This window comes from Rhinolophus ferrumequinum, chromosome 9 (assembly GCF_004115265.2).
Source record: "Rhinolophus ferrumequinum isolate MPI-CBG mRhiFer1 chromosome 9, mRhiFer1_v1.p, whole genome shotgun sequence".
NCBI lineage: Eukaryota > Metazoa > Chordata > Mammalia > Chiroptera > Rhinolophidae > Rhinolophus > Rhinolophus ferrumequinum.
Genome location: NC_046292.1, coordinates 27,447,453 through 27,468,266, shown reverse-complemented (window position 1 = coordinate 27,468,266; position 20,814 = coordinate 27,447,453). Strand labels below are relative to the sequence as shown.

Below are 20,814 nucleotides of genomic sequence, written 5' to 3'. Positions count from 1 at the left end.
AGGGTATGTTTTTGCCCTAACACTTTCAATAAAGATTCTAGACTTCCTTACACTTACTTCTCTGATTACAGAAAAGGGGCCCTTTTATCTCCAAGCACTTTCAGATGCAGAAGATTCTTTCCTCTAGATCTCAGGGAGGAAATTTCAATGCTACTGGGAAGAAAAAAGGCTAGACTACATGGCAATAACTGACTAAAGCTGCCCCGTCTTGGCCCCAAACATTATTACAGTACCAGCTTTGTTTCTAAAGAAGCACTTAAATATTTGGCAGTACTGGCCTAACAGTCGGAGACAGATCAGTACCCTAGCTTTGCTTCTCCCCTCTCACATTTCTTCTGAGGAATTTTAGTGAAAATCTGCCTATTTGGGGGGTCACAATTTTGTTTTGCTTTGGAGACTCAGAGTAGAAAAATCAAAAGCTATTAGTAGATTATCAATCTAGTAGTTACCAAACTCAGATTTCACAAACCAGTCAATATTCCAAAATAAATTAGAAACTCTAACATAAAGTTGTCAACTTTTTATTTTGCTAAATACGGCCATCTAAAAACAAACTACCATTTAATAACAATTCTTTCATAAAATAAAGAACATTTTAACATCAAAAAAGTAGGAAGGGCAATTCCAGAATAAAGGGCAGTTCAATAAGCTTTATGAAAGGCAGTCTGCATTTTCCTTATCGTTTTAGTTTACCCAGAATCGATGAATTGATGTCTCATTCCAGCACCAGTCTGTACACTCTACAGTTGGAAGCCAAAGAAACCTATGGCCAAAAAGCCTAGCCCACTTACTCGAGGTCACAGCACATTATTCTTTAAACTAACTCTTTTCCTTTATGAAGAGAGATCTAAGTCAAAGCCAATGACTCTTCTTCTAGCCTCCAACTCTTCTTTAGTCCCATCCCAGACCATCATCAGCCTTCTTCTCTCCTCAGAGCTGGCCGAAGAGAGTGAATATGAGAGAATTAGCAATCAGCTCCAAAGAGGAAATCTAGGCCATGACTCCTCCCTGCGCCTTCCCCCACCTCTCTCCAATCTGCTCAGAGGTGGACTCCGTAACCAACCAACTTCAGCTAAAAATACACCCTGGACTTTCAGAACTATGCAGCTTAAACTTAAGAGTGGTTTCACAGGCACAAGCGTGAGCATGAACTCAGTCTCTATAAAAAAGTCCCACATCCAAAGCTTAGGCTCTTAACTGCCAGTCACTACAAGTTTAAGAAGTTCCCCAGGAAGTAGGGCAGCCCAGTCTATTGCACCGCACATTTTAACAAGCGCAGAGGTTGTAACTCCTGCAAGGTTTCAAAGCCCATGCAATCCTATGAGTCAATGACAGCAAGGGCCATTTGAGAGTCTCAGGCAAGGACAAAACGTCACATACTAACCCATACAGCACATGCGGCAAACCAGGTGGGCGTTGAACTCGTGCTCATCTTGGTAACCGGGCCACATGGCGCCCCTGTGTCTGCTGACTCCACCTAAAAGGAGGGCGTCCCAAAGCACCTCCAGCTAGTGGCCTGTGCACCCTCTGCAGCTCCTCAAAACGGCTTTGAGGTGAACAGATACAGAGAGCCAAAGGGCTGTGCAATGAAAAAAGAAAGAGAGCAGAGAAGTGGCTCCACCCATCACTTCCTACTGACCTCCTTCCCCTCTTGAGGTCAGAGAGGAAGCTCCTCCCTAGGGCACCTCCAAAAACTGGGTCCAGGTCTTCCGGCCAGTAGCATCCTATTCAAAAGCAGCACCAGCTCAGTGTTTTCAGACCAACAGCAGCATGCAGAGGAGGGAGCTTCACATGTAAAAGTCCAGCCGAGTTAGTGAGGAAGGTACAAGCTGGTCTTCACATTACCCTCTGTTTGCAGAGCAGAAGCTGTGACCTGGTGAATCTTCCACAGCTGCAGGAGGATTGGGGAGGTAAAACGGCTTCCTGCCAAGTCAGGAACAGGGCATCCGTTGCCCAACAACCCACTCCTCGGGCTTGACTCTTCTCAGGCAGAAGGACGTACAAAGTATTAACCAACTGGGAAGACCCCGCCATGGGAGAGGCTAGAGTGGAGCGGGCCCATACACCGTCCCTAGATTCCAAAGGGAGCTTCATTTCCCCTCATTTACAGCTGCCCAAAGGGAAGAGTCACAGTCCCTCCCCAATGAGTCCACCTACTTCACAGAGCAGCCCAGCCCCAGCCAGCTTCTCAGGTAGATGAGCACAGCAGATTCCATCCACTTCAAAAACACCACTTGCTTGCTGTTCCATTCTTTCCCCGCCTCCAGCCAGGAATGCGATCCCAAAGCCCCTTCCTCTTCCCAGACCCGCAGGCTCTGCCTGCGCAGTCGGTGCACTTAACTCGGCTCTGCCAGAGATGCCTTCACCCATCAGAGGGCTGCTTGTTTGTCCAACTTGTTTTCTGAGTCTGGGCTAATTGTACCAGACACTGGAATGCTGAAGAAATACAACGAAGGGCTTTTTCATTCAGATGGCCTCGCCCATCCATTGCTCTTCACAATTCTGATCCAACCAGGGGATAGAAGAGCCGAGCCTCTGTCAGAGTCGGGAGAGACACCCTGGTCCTGGCCCCCCCACCCCACTCAGAAAGGCCCCACTGCAGATAAGGCCTAATCGCTGGCCCTCTGCTCCAGCTCCCTAAATAGAATGACTTCTTAGGGCTAATGCTACATCCAATCCTGTTCCTGAAGGCAGGGAGGAGGAGCAGTACCCAGGACAGCAAGTTTCCAGAGATTAGCCGAAGGACTACAAGTGAAAAAAGGTAAACAGGAACCTGCCTGGCAGGCCATTCAGTGTACAGGAGCCCTGTGACCTGCCTGACAGCTTCCTTCGCTCTCTACTGGGCATCCCTCCCACTTGCAGACTACTAATAAGCCTGTTATTACTTACTAATAACGGGACTCGTAGCTGACTTTATCCCTCCTTGACTAAGCTACCAGTCATTCCGATAACCTGTGACAATTCTACTCAGTTTGCTCTTCTTAATAGACGCTTCTTAGTTAGCCCTGGAGAGGGAAGGGTCCTCCTAGAATTTTACCTTGTCCTAGGAAAAGAAGTGTGGAAGAAACAGGGAAGAGAGAATAGGAAGGAATAAACATTTCCCGATTCATATTTGATACCCTTTTTCTTTATCAGATTTAAATTCCTCAGATGCAGGGACTGTCCTTTGTCTTCATATCCCCGTCTCTAACACACTTAGAAGGCACTCAACAACCTCAGTGAAAATTAATTGACCATCTATTGTAACTGTTAGTTCACAGGTAATGTGCTAAAAACTTTATCATTTCATTTAATCCCAACAATTCTCTAAGAAAGGTATTACCACATTTCCATTTTAGAGATGAAAATACTAAGACTTAAAATGGTTCAATAACTCAACCAAGATTACGTAGCCTCTATCCAGCTCTAAAGCTATGCCTCCTGTTATACCCTGTTTCTGAGCGGGACAGAAACCACAACTAAATTGGGGCGGGGCAGCTGTATATGTAAGGAGGTGAATATTCTTGGGAAGGTTAAGAAATAAAAACGCTTGACTAAGGCCAACTGGAGATTTAGGGCATGTCCCAAACAAAAATGTGGGGCAACTTCCAGAAATACTGAATAATTTCACAGTCTCCAAAAATCAAAATCGTCAGTACTGGGTAAGGTTTGAGGACGACCAACCAAAGCCCACCTTCTCCTCGCTCCCCTCACAGCCAGTAGAACCTATTTCCCTGGAAGCCACCGCAGACTGAGGAAAGGAGGGGAGAGTGTTGGGGACCAGGGCAGACTAGCTACCAGAAGACAGGCCCTCCCTTCAGCGTCCCGAAGGTCACAGAGACAGGCCTTTAAGACCGTCAGCTCCTGATTATCCAGAGGAGACCGACCTGTACAGGATTGTCCAGGCCATTCCCCCCTTTGCCCAACCACTAGTCATTTTACAGTTCATTACATGTCCAGGGATGTTAGAGGCGGGAAAAGGTGGGTCTGGCTGCTCCCTACAGATCTTAAAAATGTTGAGTAGAGGGAAGAGATTCAGGCCAATATTTGCACACATGACCAGAAGTTATCTGAGAATGTATAGCTCCTGGCTTTCTTACAATAGCACAGAAAATTGAAGTTATATATTTATTTCCTTAAATGCCCAAATCACCCACTATTAAGGATACGAAAGCTGACGCAGTCTTTCCTTTCTTCTAATATGTAAGACCATGATTCACGGTCTGTAAGATCATAATGTATCACTAACTTTTTGTATATCCCCACATTGGCTTCTATCACATTTTTTAATTCCCAATTGTGAAGCCAATAGCTTGTCCCAGCATCCCACAAGAAAACACTATGTCTTCAATGGTATCTTTTGTGAAAAAAATGATGATAGCAAACAATTATATAGTCCTTACCATGTGCAGAATGTGTTCTAAGAACTCACTCAAAACAACTATGCAGTATTATTAACCCCATTTTACAGATGAGAAAACAGAGGCCCAGACAGATTAATGTCACTAGCCAGTAGGAACGAGAGCTAGGATGAATGCACAGGCAGTCTGACCTCAGACTCTCAACCCGCTCTCACCCACAATTCCGTACTATATCCAAGTATGGGCCAGATGATCACAGTGCCATAATCACAGATAATTAGAAACCTTATTTAGTCTTTTCTTCTCATACAGATTGGAAATTTGAGGTCCAGAGGAATTAAGTGACCTAATATCACATAGTAGTAAGTGGAAGAGTCAAGACTTAGAACACAGATCTGACTCCAAATTCAGTGGTCTTTCTACCACACTGCACAAATCTAGAAATAAAAATAGCTAAGGAAAGAAAAAGATGAAGATTGAAGATTCCACCTTAATTAAAACACCTAATGCTTTAGTTATTTGAGCAAAAATATATTTGATATACGACTACTTATTGAAATATTTATTGTCTATTATATGCTTGACAAATTTTTAGATAACACAAATGGAAGATACACAGCTAATGTCATAAATGGAGAAATCAAAGTTCAAAGCAATCTCAAAAAGCTGCACCAATCTCACAGGAAAACATTGAACTAGGATGCCTATAAATCTTATGCTGAAGTTCAAGAGAAACAAAGGTACTGCAGTCTCTGGAGGAGAGACAGCAACAGTTCATATACAGGATTTGGCCATGTTTTAATTAATCTTAAATTTAGTATGACTCAATAGGATGATGGAGCTGCTTTAAAAAAACAAAACAAAACAAAACGGTGATAGTCTAGATCCAGGGATTACAGCTCGTCTTCATAGTGGGATGTTGGGAATGGAAAAAATCTTAAGAGACTGGGTTGTCCAACACTTCCATTTTACAGATAAAGAAAACAACCCTAGAGAGGGAAAATTTTGTCCTTTTGCAAATACACAAAAATGCAAATGTTCTTCTCAACTAAGTATAAAGCTCTTTTCCTGTTTATATTACCACAATGTGAGATACTAATAAACTAAAACACAGGGCAACTCTGTATCATTCAATTAACCTATCTATAATACCACCTTAGGCTACGCATCAAGCTAAGCCATGCCCATCGATGCACAAATGAATAGGATATAAATTGTTACAGTTTATATCTAATGCTATTTAATTCCTTTTTCATTAGTTCAGACACCTATTTTGTCTCAGACACTTGAGAAACTGAGATGAGTTAGAGTCCCTGTTCTTAAAGATCTTACCGTCTAATAGACTCTAGCAGGGAAAGAGAGACAAGCTAAGCAAAGCAACAATACAGGTTTCAGTAAGTGCTAACAGAGTGCTGCTGGAGCACAGAGGAAGAAATCTTATTTCAGTCAAGAAGGGCTTTCCAGAGGTGCTAACTACTTACCTTGAAGGACAAGCATCACTAGTCCAGATAAAAAGAGGGTACAGACATTTCAGGTAAAGAGCTACAAGTTTTTAAATGATCCTGGAATACTAGGGTGTTTGTAAGGCCAAGACAGGAAATGAAACTAGTGAAATAGGCAGGGGGCAGATCATGAAAATCCTTTTATGTCATGCTGTAGAGTTTGAACTTTCTTCTAAAAGCAGAGGGGAAGCATTGGTGGATTTTTAAGCAGGAGAGTGACACAGACAGCTCTGTATTTTAGAAAGATCACTCTGGCTACAGTTAGAAGACAGATTAGAGGTGGGGATGGGGATGGGGTGAGAAAGAATGGGGGAAAGAGATTATTTTAACAATCCTAGAGAGAAAAAATGAAGACGCCAACTAAAACAATAGGAATTTTGGGGAATAATAAGATAATATATGTGAATGCAAGTGTGGACAGGATGTACTGAAAACTATTCAAAATTCTAAATACTAATTGAGTGCTAAGCTCTATCTTGTAAGTACTATATGACTTTAATACAAACTGTCTCTGCCTTTCTGTATCTTGCTTACATCTGCTGAAGAGACAGTGACATGGGAACATGGTTGTGAAAGCCCTGTACTTACATCACATAACCAGATCTCACCAAATGGACCCATGACACCTAGAAAAAAATAGCTAAGGATAGCTAAGGAATAGTAATCAGTGATCCGATCCGTTCCCCAGGTTTTTGCTGCACACCCTTCACCTGCTTGCATGTGTGCACACATACACACACACAGTGCCACCACATTTTCAAAGCAAAAACAATCAATTTAATTGTCCAAAGGGAATACTAGAAAAATAAGGAGTTAGAAATCGTACGTAGTAATGAATAGGGAAATCTCTAGGCAGGAGAAGCTAGCCTTCAAATATAAGCAAGCCCGACACCTAGGAGAGAGTGCACTTGATCTTTGCTGGGCCAAATTTGCACCAATGGACATGAATTACAAAGAGGCAAGTTTCAGTTTAAAAAAGAACTTCCCAGTTACCAACAAAATGAATAGTCCACAGCTTGTATGTTCTCATAGGGGTGGGTTCCCTTCAAACAAAGGAAGAATGACTTCTGACAAGGGTAGAACTAGTAAGAGATTGGACTGGTTAATAATACAAATAGAAACAAATAACAGTTTTACAGTTTGCGTGGTAATCTCAGGTTATTATTCAAATAAATTGATACAAGAATATGAAAGAATAGCAGAAATATGTTTCAGAGTTAAATACCTTCAGTATCTAAAAGCCATGTGCTCTTTGTAATATGTAAATATGACTGGAAAAGTGGGACGACAGGCACAAAAACTTTTAGCACACACTAAGCCAATATTCCCGTGGCATCACGTGGCGATGGCTGCCCACTCACTGTTACAGAAGGAGCACGTGAGCCCCCACAACAGAACCTTCCCTAGAATTTCGTGGCACAGGATCTATGTTCGGCAATAGTATACACACTTCCAGTTAAATAAAGAGCCCAGATCAGAAGAGACCATCTTCACCCTTTCAATCAAGTACATATTTATAAGCAGTATACATATATACAAAGAAATGATGGAGAAACTTGATTCTGGTGATGTCTAATCAGAAGGTAGTACATTAGAGTGTACATGTTGCTTCTAAATACATTTTTAAATAAACACCTTAAAATTGAAATAATAAAATGGATGCAGAATCGCTTAAGTACTTCTGTGGAAGCTTTGGCATCACAGTCTCCAACTGAAATACCACTGCTCAAAATTTACAGATGAACTGAACATAGCACATTCCCAATATATCTATTTGGTACTAGAATCAGAGTTTTTTCATAGGAATAGTGAGCTTTCACAAAGTATTTTTCTTTTTATTGCAATGCATTTTATGACTGTTTATGAAATTACTATTTCTAAAACATAAAAAAGAAAGCACTTAAAAACAGGATTATGACTCCTAAGTTTCATAGAAAATTCCACACTAAACTTCTAAAATATTAATCAATATTAGTGATTAGTGGTTTGGAAATGTCATTACCATAATGCATAGGGAAAGGAAAGCAGCAGCTTCCATCCGAATGATATTTCTCATTACATATGAACTACTGTGTTTCCCCCAAAATAAGACCGGGTCTTACATTAATTTTTGCTCCCAAAAGACGCATTAGAGCTGATTATCTGGCTCGGTCTTATTTTTCCTGGAAACACAGTATATGGGGCCGAGTAACTCATACCTACCTACTCCTTTCTTTCCAAGCTGAAATACAGGCTCCCATTTCTGGAAAGCCACTTTGGGGCACCTTTTAGAGCACGACCACACAAGCAAACATATTTCTAAATTTCCTTCTGGTTTTGCTGATAGAGACACATGCTGGGATCTGGATATTTAGTCAAAAGCTTTTCTGGGACTTACTGGAAAGGCCACTGGGGAATGACTGAATCTAATTCTAATTCTGTCAAGCATTCATGAACTTTTAATAGAAAGCTAAGTAATGGCATCAAATCTCCATCTCAGCTTGGAAGCTACCAAGTAACATGTATGGCAATACTTGGCTTGAAGGTCGTGAGCAGATCACAGCAGCAGTACTGAAGACACTGAGATCCAATGATGTGCTCCAGGGAAAGTCAGACTATGAATCCTCAACTAGGGAGGTTCAGAATCCACTAAAGATGGGGCTGATCCCAGCACTGGGCATGTAGAAGTTAAAGGAATATAGTGTCAAGAATAGCAATGTGGGATGAAAGCGGGGTCTGTTACCATTAAAAAAAAATTTTTTTGAATAGCAGGGCCCAATTCTTTGGGAAAAAAAACAGTTAACTTCCTAACATTGAAGAGCAAGACTTGGATACACGTAGAATAAACTGTAGAGCTGCCTGAGGGGAAAGGAACAGTGTCAACTATACCAAAGAGGCCAGAGGCACCCCAGGGTTCCAAGAGGCACCCCAGCAAGGACACCACTCAACCCTGTCTTCTCACTGATCTTTCCTCTTCTGCCTTTTCTCCAAAATACACCAAATTCAAAAAATTCTCTAGTCCACAAGGTGTCCCACATCCATACCTGGAGGAGTGTGACAGAGTTATTGTATGTCTTTGGTTAAAAACAAAGACCCAGAAACCAGTTGGAGGTTGAGAAAGTAAGGAGGGGAAGGGCTCGACTCTCTGAGGAAGGACAAGCCATCAGAGTTGCCACTCCCCTCAGCTTCCAGCCCAGACGTCACCTCATCAAACCGGCACCCCCCAGCCAGACAGCCTCCGAGAGCAGGAAAGAGTCTGGGTCCCAAACCGGGCCGGGCAGCCCAGGTTGCTCGGTAGGTGCACACACAGACTCAGGTCTGCCCACCCCCCAGTTGAGAGGCTGTGCGGGCCCTTTAAGGAAAGAACCGAGAAGACCTCTGCCATTTACCCCACCCTCAAAAGCCCCACAGCAGATCTGAAGAACAACTCAGTACCGGTACCTGCTCTGCCTCTGGCACACCTCTTCCAGTACAGAACACCAGCAAGTCCAAGCACATGAGTCAAAATAAAGATGGTTGATGGCAAATAAGATGAATCTAAGAGAGGCATTTCCAGGCCGGTCCTTCTCCTCCGCTGAGCTGGCCCCAGCCCACAGCAGGCCTCCGAATGCCTTTCTCCTGAGGTTACTGCGTCCCGCGCTATCAGGGCAGCGGCAGCGGCCGCAGCGCAGTGTTGTCAAAAACTTCCTGGCGGCCTCTCCTCCATCTCGCCTCTAACTGTTTTCAGCAGGCAGTGGTTCACGGGGACTAAAACTGTACAGTGTATCTCAGACAAAGCCCAGGAAACAACTGGCCAGAGGGGGAGGGGAAGGGAAGGAGGAACCAGGAGAGTGAAAATGAGAGCCTAACTAGCGTGGAGCTGACTCAAACTCTATCTCTGGCGTCCTCTGTTCGGCTTAAACAAACAAACCTCAGACCCTTCTACAAGAAGGGAGGGTGTCAGAGGACGTCACACTCAACTTTCCATTCCCAGCCTGGATGGAATGCCAGACTTCAGGATGAAGCCAAAAGAAAAAAGTCACAGAAGCACTAGGGAACCACTTTCAGGGAGGAGGCAAAGTATACAAGAATGTGTAAGTGTCCACAATTACCCTGGCGCAGCTGGAGGGCAACCCTTCCAAACCCACGGCCCAGGAGAAGGCGGCAGGGACCTGAACATCACTGCCGAGAGGATCGCCACAGAGCAAGCTCAATGAAACAGAGCTGACATCAAGGCGTGATGAAGATGAATGGGCAAGGAGAACAAAATCCACCTAATTTCTACTAAGCTGCCCTGGGGAATCTCAGGACACTCAATAACAGCAGAAAACAATGCATTCCACCAAACTAAGGCCTCTCACAAACGAAAAATTTGATACGGACGTTGCAGCAGCAGCTGAAAACCCTGTACACGACATTCCTACCACAATGACTAAAATTACAAACATCGATAATATTTAGTGTTGGCAAGGATGCGAAGCAATTGGAACCCTCATACACTGCCAGCGGGTGCAAATTGGCACAACCACTCTAGTTTGGCAGTTTCTTATAAAGTTAAGCTTACACATAGCAGATGACCAAGCAGGATCACTCCTGGGTGTTTAATTACCCAAGAAAACTGAAAACATGTGACCACACAAAGACCTGTATATGAACGTGTATAGCAGCTTTACTCAAAATAGCTAAAAACTGGAAACAACTTAAATGTTCATCAACTGGTGAACTAATAAAATTGTGGTGCATCCACACAATGGAATACAACTCAGCAATAAAAAGGAGCACGCTGCTGATACATGCACCAGCCTGGATGAATCTCAAAAATACGATGTTACATCAAAGAAGCCAAACACGAAAGGCTAGCTACTGTATGATGCCATTGATGTGACATTCGGGAAAAGCAAAACGGTAAGGGCAGAAATCAGGTGTGTGGTTGCCGGGGGCTGGGGGTGAGGGAACGGAACTGAGGGGATACAGGGCACGTTAGAGGGTGATAGAAATGTTCCATACACCAACTGTGATGTTGGTTCCACAACTGCACACATCTGTCAAAACTTACTGAATTGTACCCTCAAAAGGGTGAGTTTTACTATATATAAATTACACTTCAATAAACCTAACAAGCACATTTAAAGGCTGGAAAGAACCCAATAAGTCTACACAACCTAAGTTGAATACGCAAAGGTCTTACAGTACCAGTGCCCTTCTCCTCGTCCACTTTTCTCTGAAGAGATACTTTAAAAAATGAAGTGTGGACACACAATGTAACAGAAGAGACCCAACAGCCAAGAGTACACGTAACGCTGTGTGGTGCCTCCGTGACACCCAGCGCCCTTCACTCAAGGAAAAGTTACAGCCTCATCTCTCTACCAAACAAGCTCTTTACTTATTTCTATGGTGCCTTTTACACCATGGTATATAAATATACTGTATTCTCACAGATAAGCTTTAAAAATGCACATTGCTTTAATATCTGTGAAGTTACCTTTTTTAAAAAATAAAAGGGAAGGGTTTTAGATTTGAACAATCTATTAAGCAGGTAGATAATAAAGGGCCTTTGATGGAAGAACTAATACAATATGAACATTTTAATCTGGTATCAAGATCACCTACAATTTTGTTCTAATCTACATTTCATTCATGAACTATTTACTATGTACTATGTTCCAGGCCCTGTTCTAGGTACTGGAGACATAGTGAACAAAGCAAAGACTTGGCTCTTACAGGCTTATATCCTAATAAGAGAATAAGACAGAAAATAAACAAGCAAATATATAGTTTGTCCCATTAATACTATGGTGAATACTAAAGGAGATGAAGAGGAGAAGGGAATGCCAGAGTTTCAGGAAAGTGTGCCGTTTTATGTGTTGGATGGTCAGGGAAGCCTTCTCTAATAAACTGACATTTGAGCAAACAAGTCATATGCCTAATCTAGAGAAAGTACCAAACAAAGAGCAAGTGCAAAGTCCCTGAGGCAGAAGCAGGTTTGGTGTGTTCAGGAACCATGGAGGAAACTAAAGTGGCTGGAGCTAAAAGAGAGAAGGGGAGAGTGTCAGGCAATGAGGCCAGAGAGCGGGTCAGCTCACCTATGGCTGGATAGGCCATTTATAAAGACTTTGGCTCTTATTGTAAGTGAAATGGGAAAACTTTGGAGCGTTCAGTGTGAGTGAGAGACATGACTTGACGTAGGTTTTAAAAGGATCACTCTCACTGTTTCATTGAGAACAGACTATTAAGAGGCAGGAGCAGGGAAACTAGTTCAAATGCCACTGAATAGTCCAAGTGAAAATTGGTAGTTCAGAAATGATAGCTGGGACCAGGGTTTGGTCGTAGAAATGGTGAGATGTGTCCATAATCCGGATCGATTATAAAGAGTCATCAGGATTTGCTGACAGGCTGAGTAAGGGTGAGGAGGGAAAGAACAATCAAGAACGGTGCCAAGGTTTCTGGCCTGAGAATCTGAAAGGACAGACCTGCTATTTCCTAAGATAGGAAAGACTACCAGAGAAGCAGAGGGTTTTGGGGTTCATGTGGTTGTAGCTGTTCGGTTTTTTGGGGGGTGGGTGGTGGGAATTCCCTTTTGGCTACATTAGGTTTGAAATGCCTAGTAGACATTGTAGTGGAACTTTGAATATGCACTTGAACATATGAATCTACAGTTCAGGGAGAGACCCAGGATGAAGTTTAAAGCCAGGAGACTGAGTGAGATCACTTAGACAGAGAGAAAAGATCAAGTTCAATGCCTAAGCTTGGAAACCCTTCAACATTAGATAGGGAAGAGGAAGAACCACCAACAGACACAGAAAAGAGAAGCCAGTGGATTAGGAGAATCAAACGCGCATGCTGCCCCAGAAGCCAGTGTTTTAAGGAGCAGTAACTAACCAGGTCAAAGCTGTTAATGTGTCATGATGAGAGTGAGAATTGACCACTGAATTTAGCAATGTGGAGGTCACTTTAAGAAGTGGTGACTTTAAGAAGGGCAGATTATTCAAAAAGATATGTGCACCCTTACGTTCACTGCAGTATTACTTATAACAGCCACGATAAGGAAGCAACCCAGGTGTCCATCGATAGGTGAATGGACAAAGATCACACGATCACACGATCACACGATCACACACACACACACACACACACACACACACACACACACACAATGGAATATTATTCAGCCATAAAAAAGAATGAAATCTTGCCATTTGTAACAATAGGGATGGACCAAGAGGGTATTATGCTAAGTGAAATAAGTCAGAGAAAGACAAATATTGTATCACTTCACTTATATGTGGAGTCTAAACTAAACAAATGAACAAACAAAATAAAATAAACAGACTCATAGCTACAGAAAACAAACTGATAGTTGCCAGAGGGCTGGGCAGAGGGTGGAATGGACAAAAAGGTAAAGGGGATTAACAGGTGCAAACTTATAGTTTATAACATAAATAAGTCATGGGGGTATAATGTACAGCAAAGGAAATGTAGTCAATAATATTGCAATAACTTTGTACAGTGACAGATGGTTATAATCACTTCTCGTAATAATCACTTCGCAAGGTATAAAATTTCAAATCGGGCGGATGGGTGACTCAGTTGGTTAGAGTGCGAGCTCTGGGTAACAGGGATGCCGGTTTGATTCCCACATGGGCGAGCGAGCTGCGCCCTCCGCAACTAGAATGAAGTCAATGAGCTGCTGCTTAAATCCCAGATGGCCCAGTTGATTGGAGCACGGGCTCTCAACCACAAAGTTGCCGGTTCGACTCCTGCAAAGGATGGTGGGCAGCGCCCCCTGCAACTAACAACGGCAACTGGATCTCGAGTTGAGCTGCACCCTCCACAACTAAGACTGAAAAGACAACAGTTTGACTTGGAAAAGTTCCGGATATACACTGTTCCCCAATAAAGTCCTGATCCCCTTCCCCAATAATAAAAAAAAATTTTCAAATATTGTACACCTGAAACTAATATAATATAGTATGTCAACTATACTTGAATGAAAAAGAGCTTCACATTCAAAAAACAAAACGGCAGTTTAATAGAGAAAGGCCTGACTAGAGTGATTAAAGAGAGAGTAACAGGATTCATGGGGATGTAATGTACAGCCTGGTGACTATAGTTAATAATGCTGGACTGCATATGTGAAAGCTGTTGAGAGTAGATCTTAGAAACGCTCATCACAAGAAAAAAAATTGTGGGTAACTATGTAAAGTGACAGATGTTAACTAGACTTATTGTGGTGATCATTTCTCAATGTATACAAAAATCAAATCATGCTGTACACCTAAAATTAATGTTAATGTCAGTTACACCTCAATGAAAAATAATTTTTAAAAATAAGATATATAAAAAATGAAAGAGAATGGGAGGAAAGGAATTGGGACAAGTAAAAACAACTTTTTCAAGGAATTTTGCTGTAACAGGGGGCAGAAAAAAGGATGTAGAATCAGAAGAATTTTTCCTGACATGTGAATGTAATCAATACAATGTTTGCTGAAGGGAAGAAGCACTAGAGAGGGAACACTGACTGTGCGAGCCAATGCACACTAAGCCAGCGCTCCCTCCGGAACAGGACTCGCCTGTGAAACAGAGCATTTCATTCATTCATTTAACTGAAAACTATGGAGCGTTATGTTAGACACAGTGGGCACCAATGATAAGGACACATCCCTTCCTGTGGAGAAGCTCCAGAGCTGTGATGGTCACCGAAGACGGCCTTGTGTGAAAGGGCATTGATTATATAATACACTATACCAATACTGTACTACACTAACATCTGTTGAGCAGCTACTGGAAAGTACTTTCACATCTGTTACTTCATTTAATCCTGATAATATCCACTAAGAATCCCCATTTTAGAAATCAAGAACTTGGGGCTTACAAAATTCAAAGTCACAAAGGAAGTGAGAGAATGAACCAACACCTGAATTTTTATCTGTCTGATTGCCAATCGATATATTTTACCACTGCCTCCCTTTGCTAAAATGTTCTGGCAAAATAAGTATCCTAACTTGAAATTAAACAATTTTAAGGTATTTATATGTTTGCAGTACTTCTTCTTTGGAAGCCTCAGTCTGTACACAGCTCCACCCGGCTCTAAGGAAAGAATCTCAACTTCAACACAAAGCATTGCAGTGCTCGTACTATGTCACCATTGCACAACGGTCTTTTTGCAGTCTTATAAATATCTTCACCATATTTTCATTTCCCAAAGTGAAAGCCATTTCTCTGCTTTATTCTGTTACCAGGAGCCATTGTTAAACGTCTGAATTTAAAAAATCATATAGTATTATGCTTGTGCCACTCACAAATTCCCAGGAAATTCAAAGGGAAAAAAAAAATCTGAAGTGCTCAAATATCAAGATTCCTTCTTTATCTACAGTTACTATTAGTAAACACAATAAAAGGTATCCAAAGTGTACTCTTCATAAGATCTTCATAAGATGGCAAGCTATACCTTGAATACACCATTTTTCTACATATGACAAGTAAAATGTTTGTTTCCAGTCTTTGTGTTAGGTATGCATGTTTGTTTGAAGCAAGAAGAGGAGGGGAACTGCCTCCTGTAGCAAAACTAAGATGGATCTGTGTACTGTCATTTACAGGAAGTGGTTAGTGGCTGGCAGGAGGGAGTGACTGGTTTCTTTTTAGACATCATTTATTATACAAAGAATGGGCCGTTTAAAGTCATATTTAGCACCCCTCAGGATATCCCTTGCTAACAGCCAAAGGGCAGGGCCCCAAACCATCAAAGAAACCTTGTAAAAGCAAGACTCTGAACCTCATTAAGTTTTTGGACTTGCCTCTCTTGAATTCACTCACAGTAATTTAGGATGGTCACCCGCAACCGTTACCCACAAGAAATCTCAAAACAAGGCAATACCCCAGAATCACTTTAACGTCTCTGACAGATGAAAGCAAGCCTGTGGGAAGGGACCCTGCAGGTTTTATCAAAACTGCCATGGAGTTACATTTGATCTCAAAATAGCACATCCACAAGCATAACTTCAACAGATATAGACTAAAAATTTAAGACCCATTACCATTAAAATTTCTGAAATCTAGAAAAATAAGGCTTGTAAATAGAGAGACTAAAAAATGGCAACAAATATAGCTCAGATTAAAACTTTGATAGATAAACTAGCATATGACTGACAGGATGGGAAACGTTGGGCTTCTGAGAATGGCAGGACCCAGGCATCAGAGCTTGGCCCTGAGCTCCTGTCATGTCTCCTCCCAGGGGTCCAGTACCCATATAACTACAGGCAGGCAGAGGGCGTGGACTTCACAGAAGCTAATTAGGAGACGTGGTGTCTCCTGTCTCTAACGTGTAGCAATGTGGAATTGAGACAACACTAAACATGCAAAGGCCCAGAAAGCCTTCAAAGAACTGTCTACATAGCCAAGTGTCAATGAATACAATCAAGTTAGAAAAAGCTCACAATTTCTTGCTCAGTAACCTAGCTGCCAGGAGCATTATAGAATATGGTAATTATAAGATCAATCGGAAGCCAGACTGCCTGGGTTCAAATCCAGACTCTACTCTATATGTCACATTAGCACCTTTGGGCAAGTTACTTAATTCACAAAACCTCAGTTTGCTCATCTGTAAAATGGTGATAATAGAAGTTCTGTCTCATATACTTGTAGTGAGGAGTAAATGAGTTAATTCACTTAAAGCGCCTAGATAGTGCCTGGCACACAATATATGCTCAATAATTATTGGCTACTGTTATTTGGAGGAGGAGCAAACCATTGGCTACAATTATCATTATTTGGAGGAGCAGCTAAATAGATAGATGAATAAATGAATAAATAAATGAACGAGAGGGTCTAAAGAGCACTGTGCGAGCTAAGGAGTGTAAGAGGGGAACATACAAGAAAGAGCAAAACTCAATCAATAAACCATGGAGAGTACCAAAATATAAGCAGTTCTTGGGAATGTATGTATTTTGATCACAAAAACATACACCAGAGACCAAGTGTCTGGAAAACTATTCATCTTATGGCAGCAATAACTCAGTCTGTTCCTCTAGATAAGCCCAACAAATAACACACTAACAAAGAAGCCAAGCCACTTTTAACAGTGAACTTCCGAATCTATCTGGGAATTAAAGAGAAAAGGTGACCAAGAACACAAGTGTAAGTTTCGCTTCTCCTTGGAGCTGGGTAAAGTGTATTTATTGATCAGAAATTCCACTTTTATAAATCTCTCCAGATATGGATTCTGACCAATATCCAAACTCTGGGTGGCCTTGTACAGTCCAGCAATTGAGGCTATTACCCTTGAAAAAGAGAAAGGAAACGAGTAAAGGTAGAAAGTAAAATGGGAAAAGCTCTGGTTTAGCACTTACGAAAGTTACTCTTAAAACCCAAGTGCATTATATGTGGAATCTAAAGAACAGAATAAACGAGCAAACAAAACAAATAGACTCAGAGATCAGAAGAAAAAACTGATGGTTGCTAGATGGGAGGGGGGTGAGGACGGGGAGATGGTGAAAGGATCAGAAGTACAAACTGGCAGTCACAACATAGTCCCAGGGATATGAAACACAGTACGGGGAATATAATCACTAATGTTGTAAAGGCTGTGTAGGGTGCCAGATGGGCACTGGATTTACGGGGGGATCACTTCACAGACTGTGTAGATGCCTGACCACTGCGCTACACACCTGAAGCTGAGGTAGAATAATACTGAAAGTCAACTATAATTAAAGTGCAGCATAAGAGATACAGGCAATGGTATTGTAACAGCTGTATACGAAGTCAGAGCGGTAGGAGACTTGTGAGGGGTGCAAATGTCTAACATTATGTTGGTTTGTACAACTGCTGAAACTAATATAAAAAAAATAAGATTTAACTAAAAAAAGAAAAATCCAAGTGCTTCTCTCTGTCCAGAACTCGAACTTAACATAATGTTAGCCAAACCTAGATTCAAATTCTGACTTCACTGTTTCTAGCTGTGTGTCTTTGAACCAATTACTTAATCTCTTCAATCCTCAATTTCCTCAACTGTAAAATGGGGACAATAAAATTACCACTTCACACTGTCACTGTGAAGATTACCTGAGAAAACACATGGACTATTTGGCACACAGTGAACTCATTAACTCACTAATGTTAACTCTTGTTATTATTGTTACTACACTGGAGCCTCTACGCCCTAGCGGGCATCAAAGCATCTTCAGTGGCCAATGCAAGGAGGTAAGTCAAGGTAAAGTGTGAATTTTTTAAACAGCTCTATGACACCAACTCAATGAATAAATCAAGTTAGGCTTCAATGGCATTGCTTCAAAAAGGAAAATAACAAGAATATTTAGTTAGCCTTACTATCCATAGTACTATTGAAAACAATTCCTCTCTTTGGGATTCTGACCATTTCCCCCAACAAAATAATGAGATCTAGCTATTAAACTCTCCCCAGGAAAGTCTGGTTGTCAAAATCTGAAATAAATGGGAGAAGATTCAAGGAAAAGAAACCCTGTCTATGGGGATTGCTTCTAAATTTTGCCAAGGTTGTTATTTTTGTCCAGAAATAGCTCTCATTCCAAGTGAATACACAGTGAAAGAAAGCTAGCATCTTACTCCTATCCAAACTACATGCATTTTTAAATGCTTTTCCAAATAAAAACAAAAAATGGTCGCAATGGGAACACATCATTTAGTGTGATCTGGCTAAGAAACACATGACCAACTGAGTGTTCCGAGACACTGCATACAGTAGGGCATGAACCGGTGACAAAGGGCTCAGGACTCAACACTGAGTAGCCTGGCAGGCTGGAGAATGCCAAAAGGCTGCTACATTCAAGGCTTAGAAGAAGAGTCCAGGCCACGGTAAGGGTAGATACGAGAGACCAACTTCAACTATGTACCCATGGAAACCACGCTTTGAACACAAAGAACTCATTTTAGATCTTTCATTTCCAGATCTTGGCAGTAGCCCTAAACGAAAAGAAGAACTTAGCACCTGCAGACAGACTTGTCGCTGTCTTTACACCTGTGGACCCCTGGAGCCTGTTCTGCACCCTAATCCACAGCACAAGAATCATCTCAGTCTTGCTTAGGAGAAGCTACCACTCGGCTCTGCTCACTTTCTGATAAAACCTGCTCTCGTGACCCTTACCAGGGTCAAAGGACCAAAGTCAAATGAAACATACCTGACAGGATCTACCCTGCTAGTACCACGTCATAATTAAGTGACCCTAGGGAAGCCACTTAATATTTCTGAACTTCAGGTTCCTAGTGTGAACAATGTGTATAAAAATACTCATCACTCAGGGTTCTTGTCAAGATTAAATAAGGAATACATATCAAGTACGTAGGTGTACACCAGATGTTTAATACAGTTTTCTTCCCGTCTCCCTTCATTTTTTTTTTTTTCCAAATCTTACTCTTTTATAAAACCACTTCCATTCTTAGTTTTGGTTTCTTGCTTCACCTGGCATTTGGAATAATCTGTTCTTGAAATACTTAATAGATCCACAAAGGTCTTAATACAGGTTCACATCATTTGTTTCTGCTCTAATATATAAAAAGAAAAAAGGATACTCTATCTACAAGGATACCCGTAAACGCAAGCAATCTGCCCGGCCTGCACAAAGCAGATGAGTGCGTTCCTCTCATTTGTAGCTTAACGCCCCAGTGGCCCCTACTGGACAAAGATAGATACAGAAGACTGAGTTGATAACCAAGAGAGATTCTGTGATTGCTTTCATTCTAGTGAAACTCTCGCACAGAGAACTCGCGTTACCCAAGCTCCAGCTTGCCTCAAAACCACAACACAGGCATAACATAGCAGGCAACAATGCTAGCTCAGTAGTATAAAAATGACAATAAAGGTTTTCTTTCACAGGAAACCTTATCACCACAACGCTGGCTGGCTTACTGGCTGCCCCGACTGAGCCGCCCCAGCTCTGTGAGGAGTCCTTACAGAGAAAAGAGCAGGCGGAGAAGGAGCATCACTGGCACACAGCTCCTACGCCCACGCCCCTGCCATGTGTCCACTCCCCGAGCTGACTCACACTCAGCTCAGCCCAGACTCACAGCCAGCAGCCGGGGCCACTCCGTGTGCCTGGTGACTAATGCTTCCCCCATGCATCCTCCCAGACGCCTCTGACTTAACTAGTCAAAAAAGGAAATGTGGGTAACAGTTTTAAGGGAAGACAACACTCACCTCATCCTGCAAACCCGGGTAGCTCCGTCAGCCCCTGCAGGAATTCAGAGCGACAGTGAATTTCCCCTAACGGCAGCCAGGTGGCAACGCAGAAACACCAATGAGCACAGTAAATCCTAACTCGGACATCTGGGCACAACAGTTTCTATTTCTGATAAAACTAAAAGTGATGGGCATGAGGCAACCCAGCCTAGAGGTCGGTGACGATTCCTTCCACCAGAGGCCGCTTACCTAACAACAGCTCTGCCCAGTGGAGACTGCAAGCAGCCCCCGTGTCAGACCATCTGCCATCACTCAGCCTCATATTGGGAGGCAAAACCCTAATGGAAATCAAATCTCAGAGGAAGGGGGCAGCCTCTTAAGTACCTCAAGTGCCCAAAGTAGGGGATGAGGAGACGGATGGCATCTAGCTTTTTGGATTAGTGACTGGCACACCTGATATTCAACAAATCCTAAACAAGACAATGGCTGTAGTTCAACTTTCTCCCAATAAGCTATTCCTGGAGCATCTAAGGCCTCTAGCATGAATCTCTGGAGCTATCTCAAACATTCTGGAAATGACTGCCAAGAGTCAGACAACCCCAGGAAATAGAGAAGGATCTTTAATGGATAACTGACCTTAAAGATACTTTGAGCAATAATCCATGATAAGTTATCAATCAGCAAAACTTTAACTAGGACTCAATTAAATTAGCTCTGTACTCCAAATACATAATATCACTAATTTTAAAAAATTTTCTTGCAATTAGGGCACTTTCAGTACAGTTGCCTACATTTGTTTCTCATAATACATGGGTCCCCAATGCCTTGGAAGAAAACTATTATCCAGCTTTTGACAAAACCCAGAATA

The 20,814-nt window shown here is 42.1% G+C and overlaps 1 protein-coding gene across 25 annotated transcripts in view; it reads right to left on the bottom strand.

Moving 5' to 3' along the window:
• Positions 1 to 20,814, bottom strand: part of MACF1 (microtubule actin crosslinking factor 1) — a 305,934-nt gene that overhangs the window by 197,895 nt on the left and 87,225 nt on the right. The window contains exon 1 of one of the 25 annotated variants that reach the window (XM_033115603.1): positions 9,263 to 9,581. The exons of 23 other annotated variants lie outside the window; for them this stretch is intronic. In XM_033115603.1, the coding sequence (XP_032971494.1) occupies positions 9,263 to 9,371 (109 nt within the window). In that variant the 5' untranslated portion in view covers positions 9,372 to 9,581. Of the gene's footprint in view, positions 1 to 1,384; positions 1,467 to 9,262; positions 9,582 to 20,814 lie in introns of those variants that run through there. One more of the 25 variants, XM_033115606.1, reaches the window with a different exon arrangement.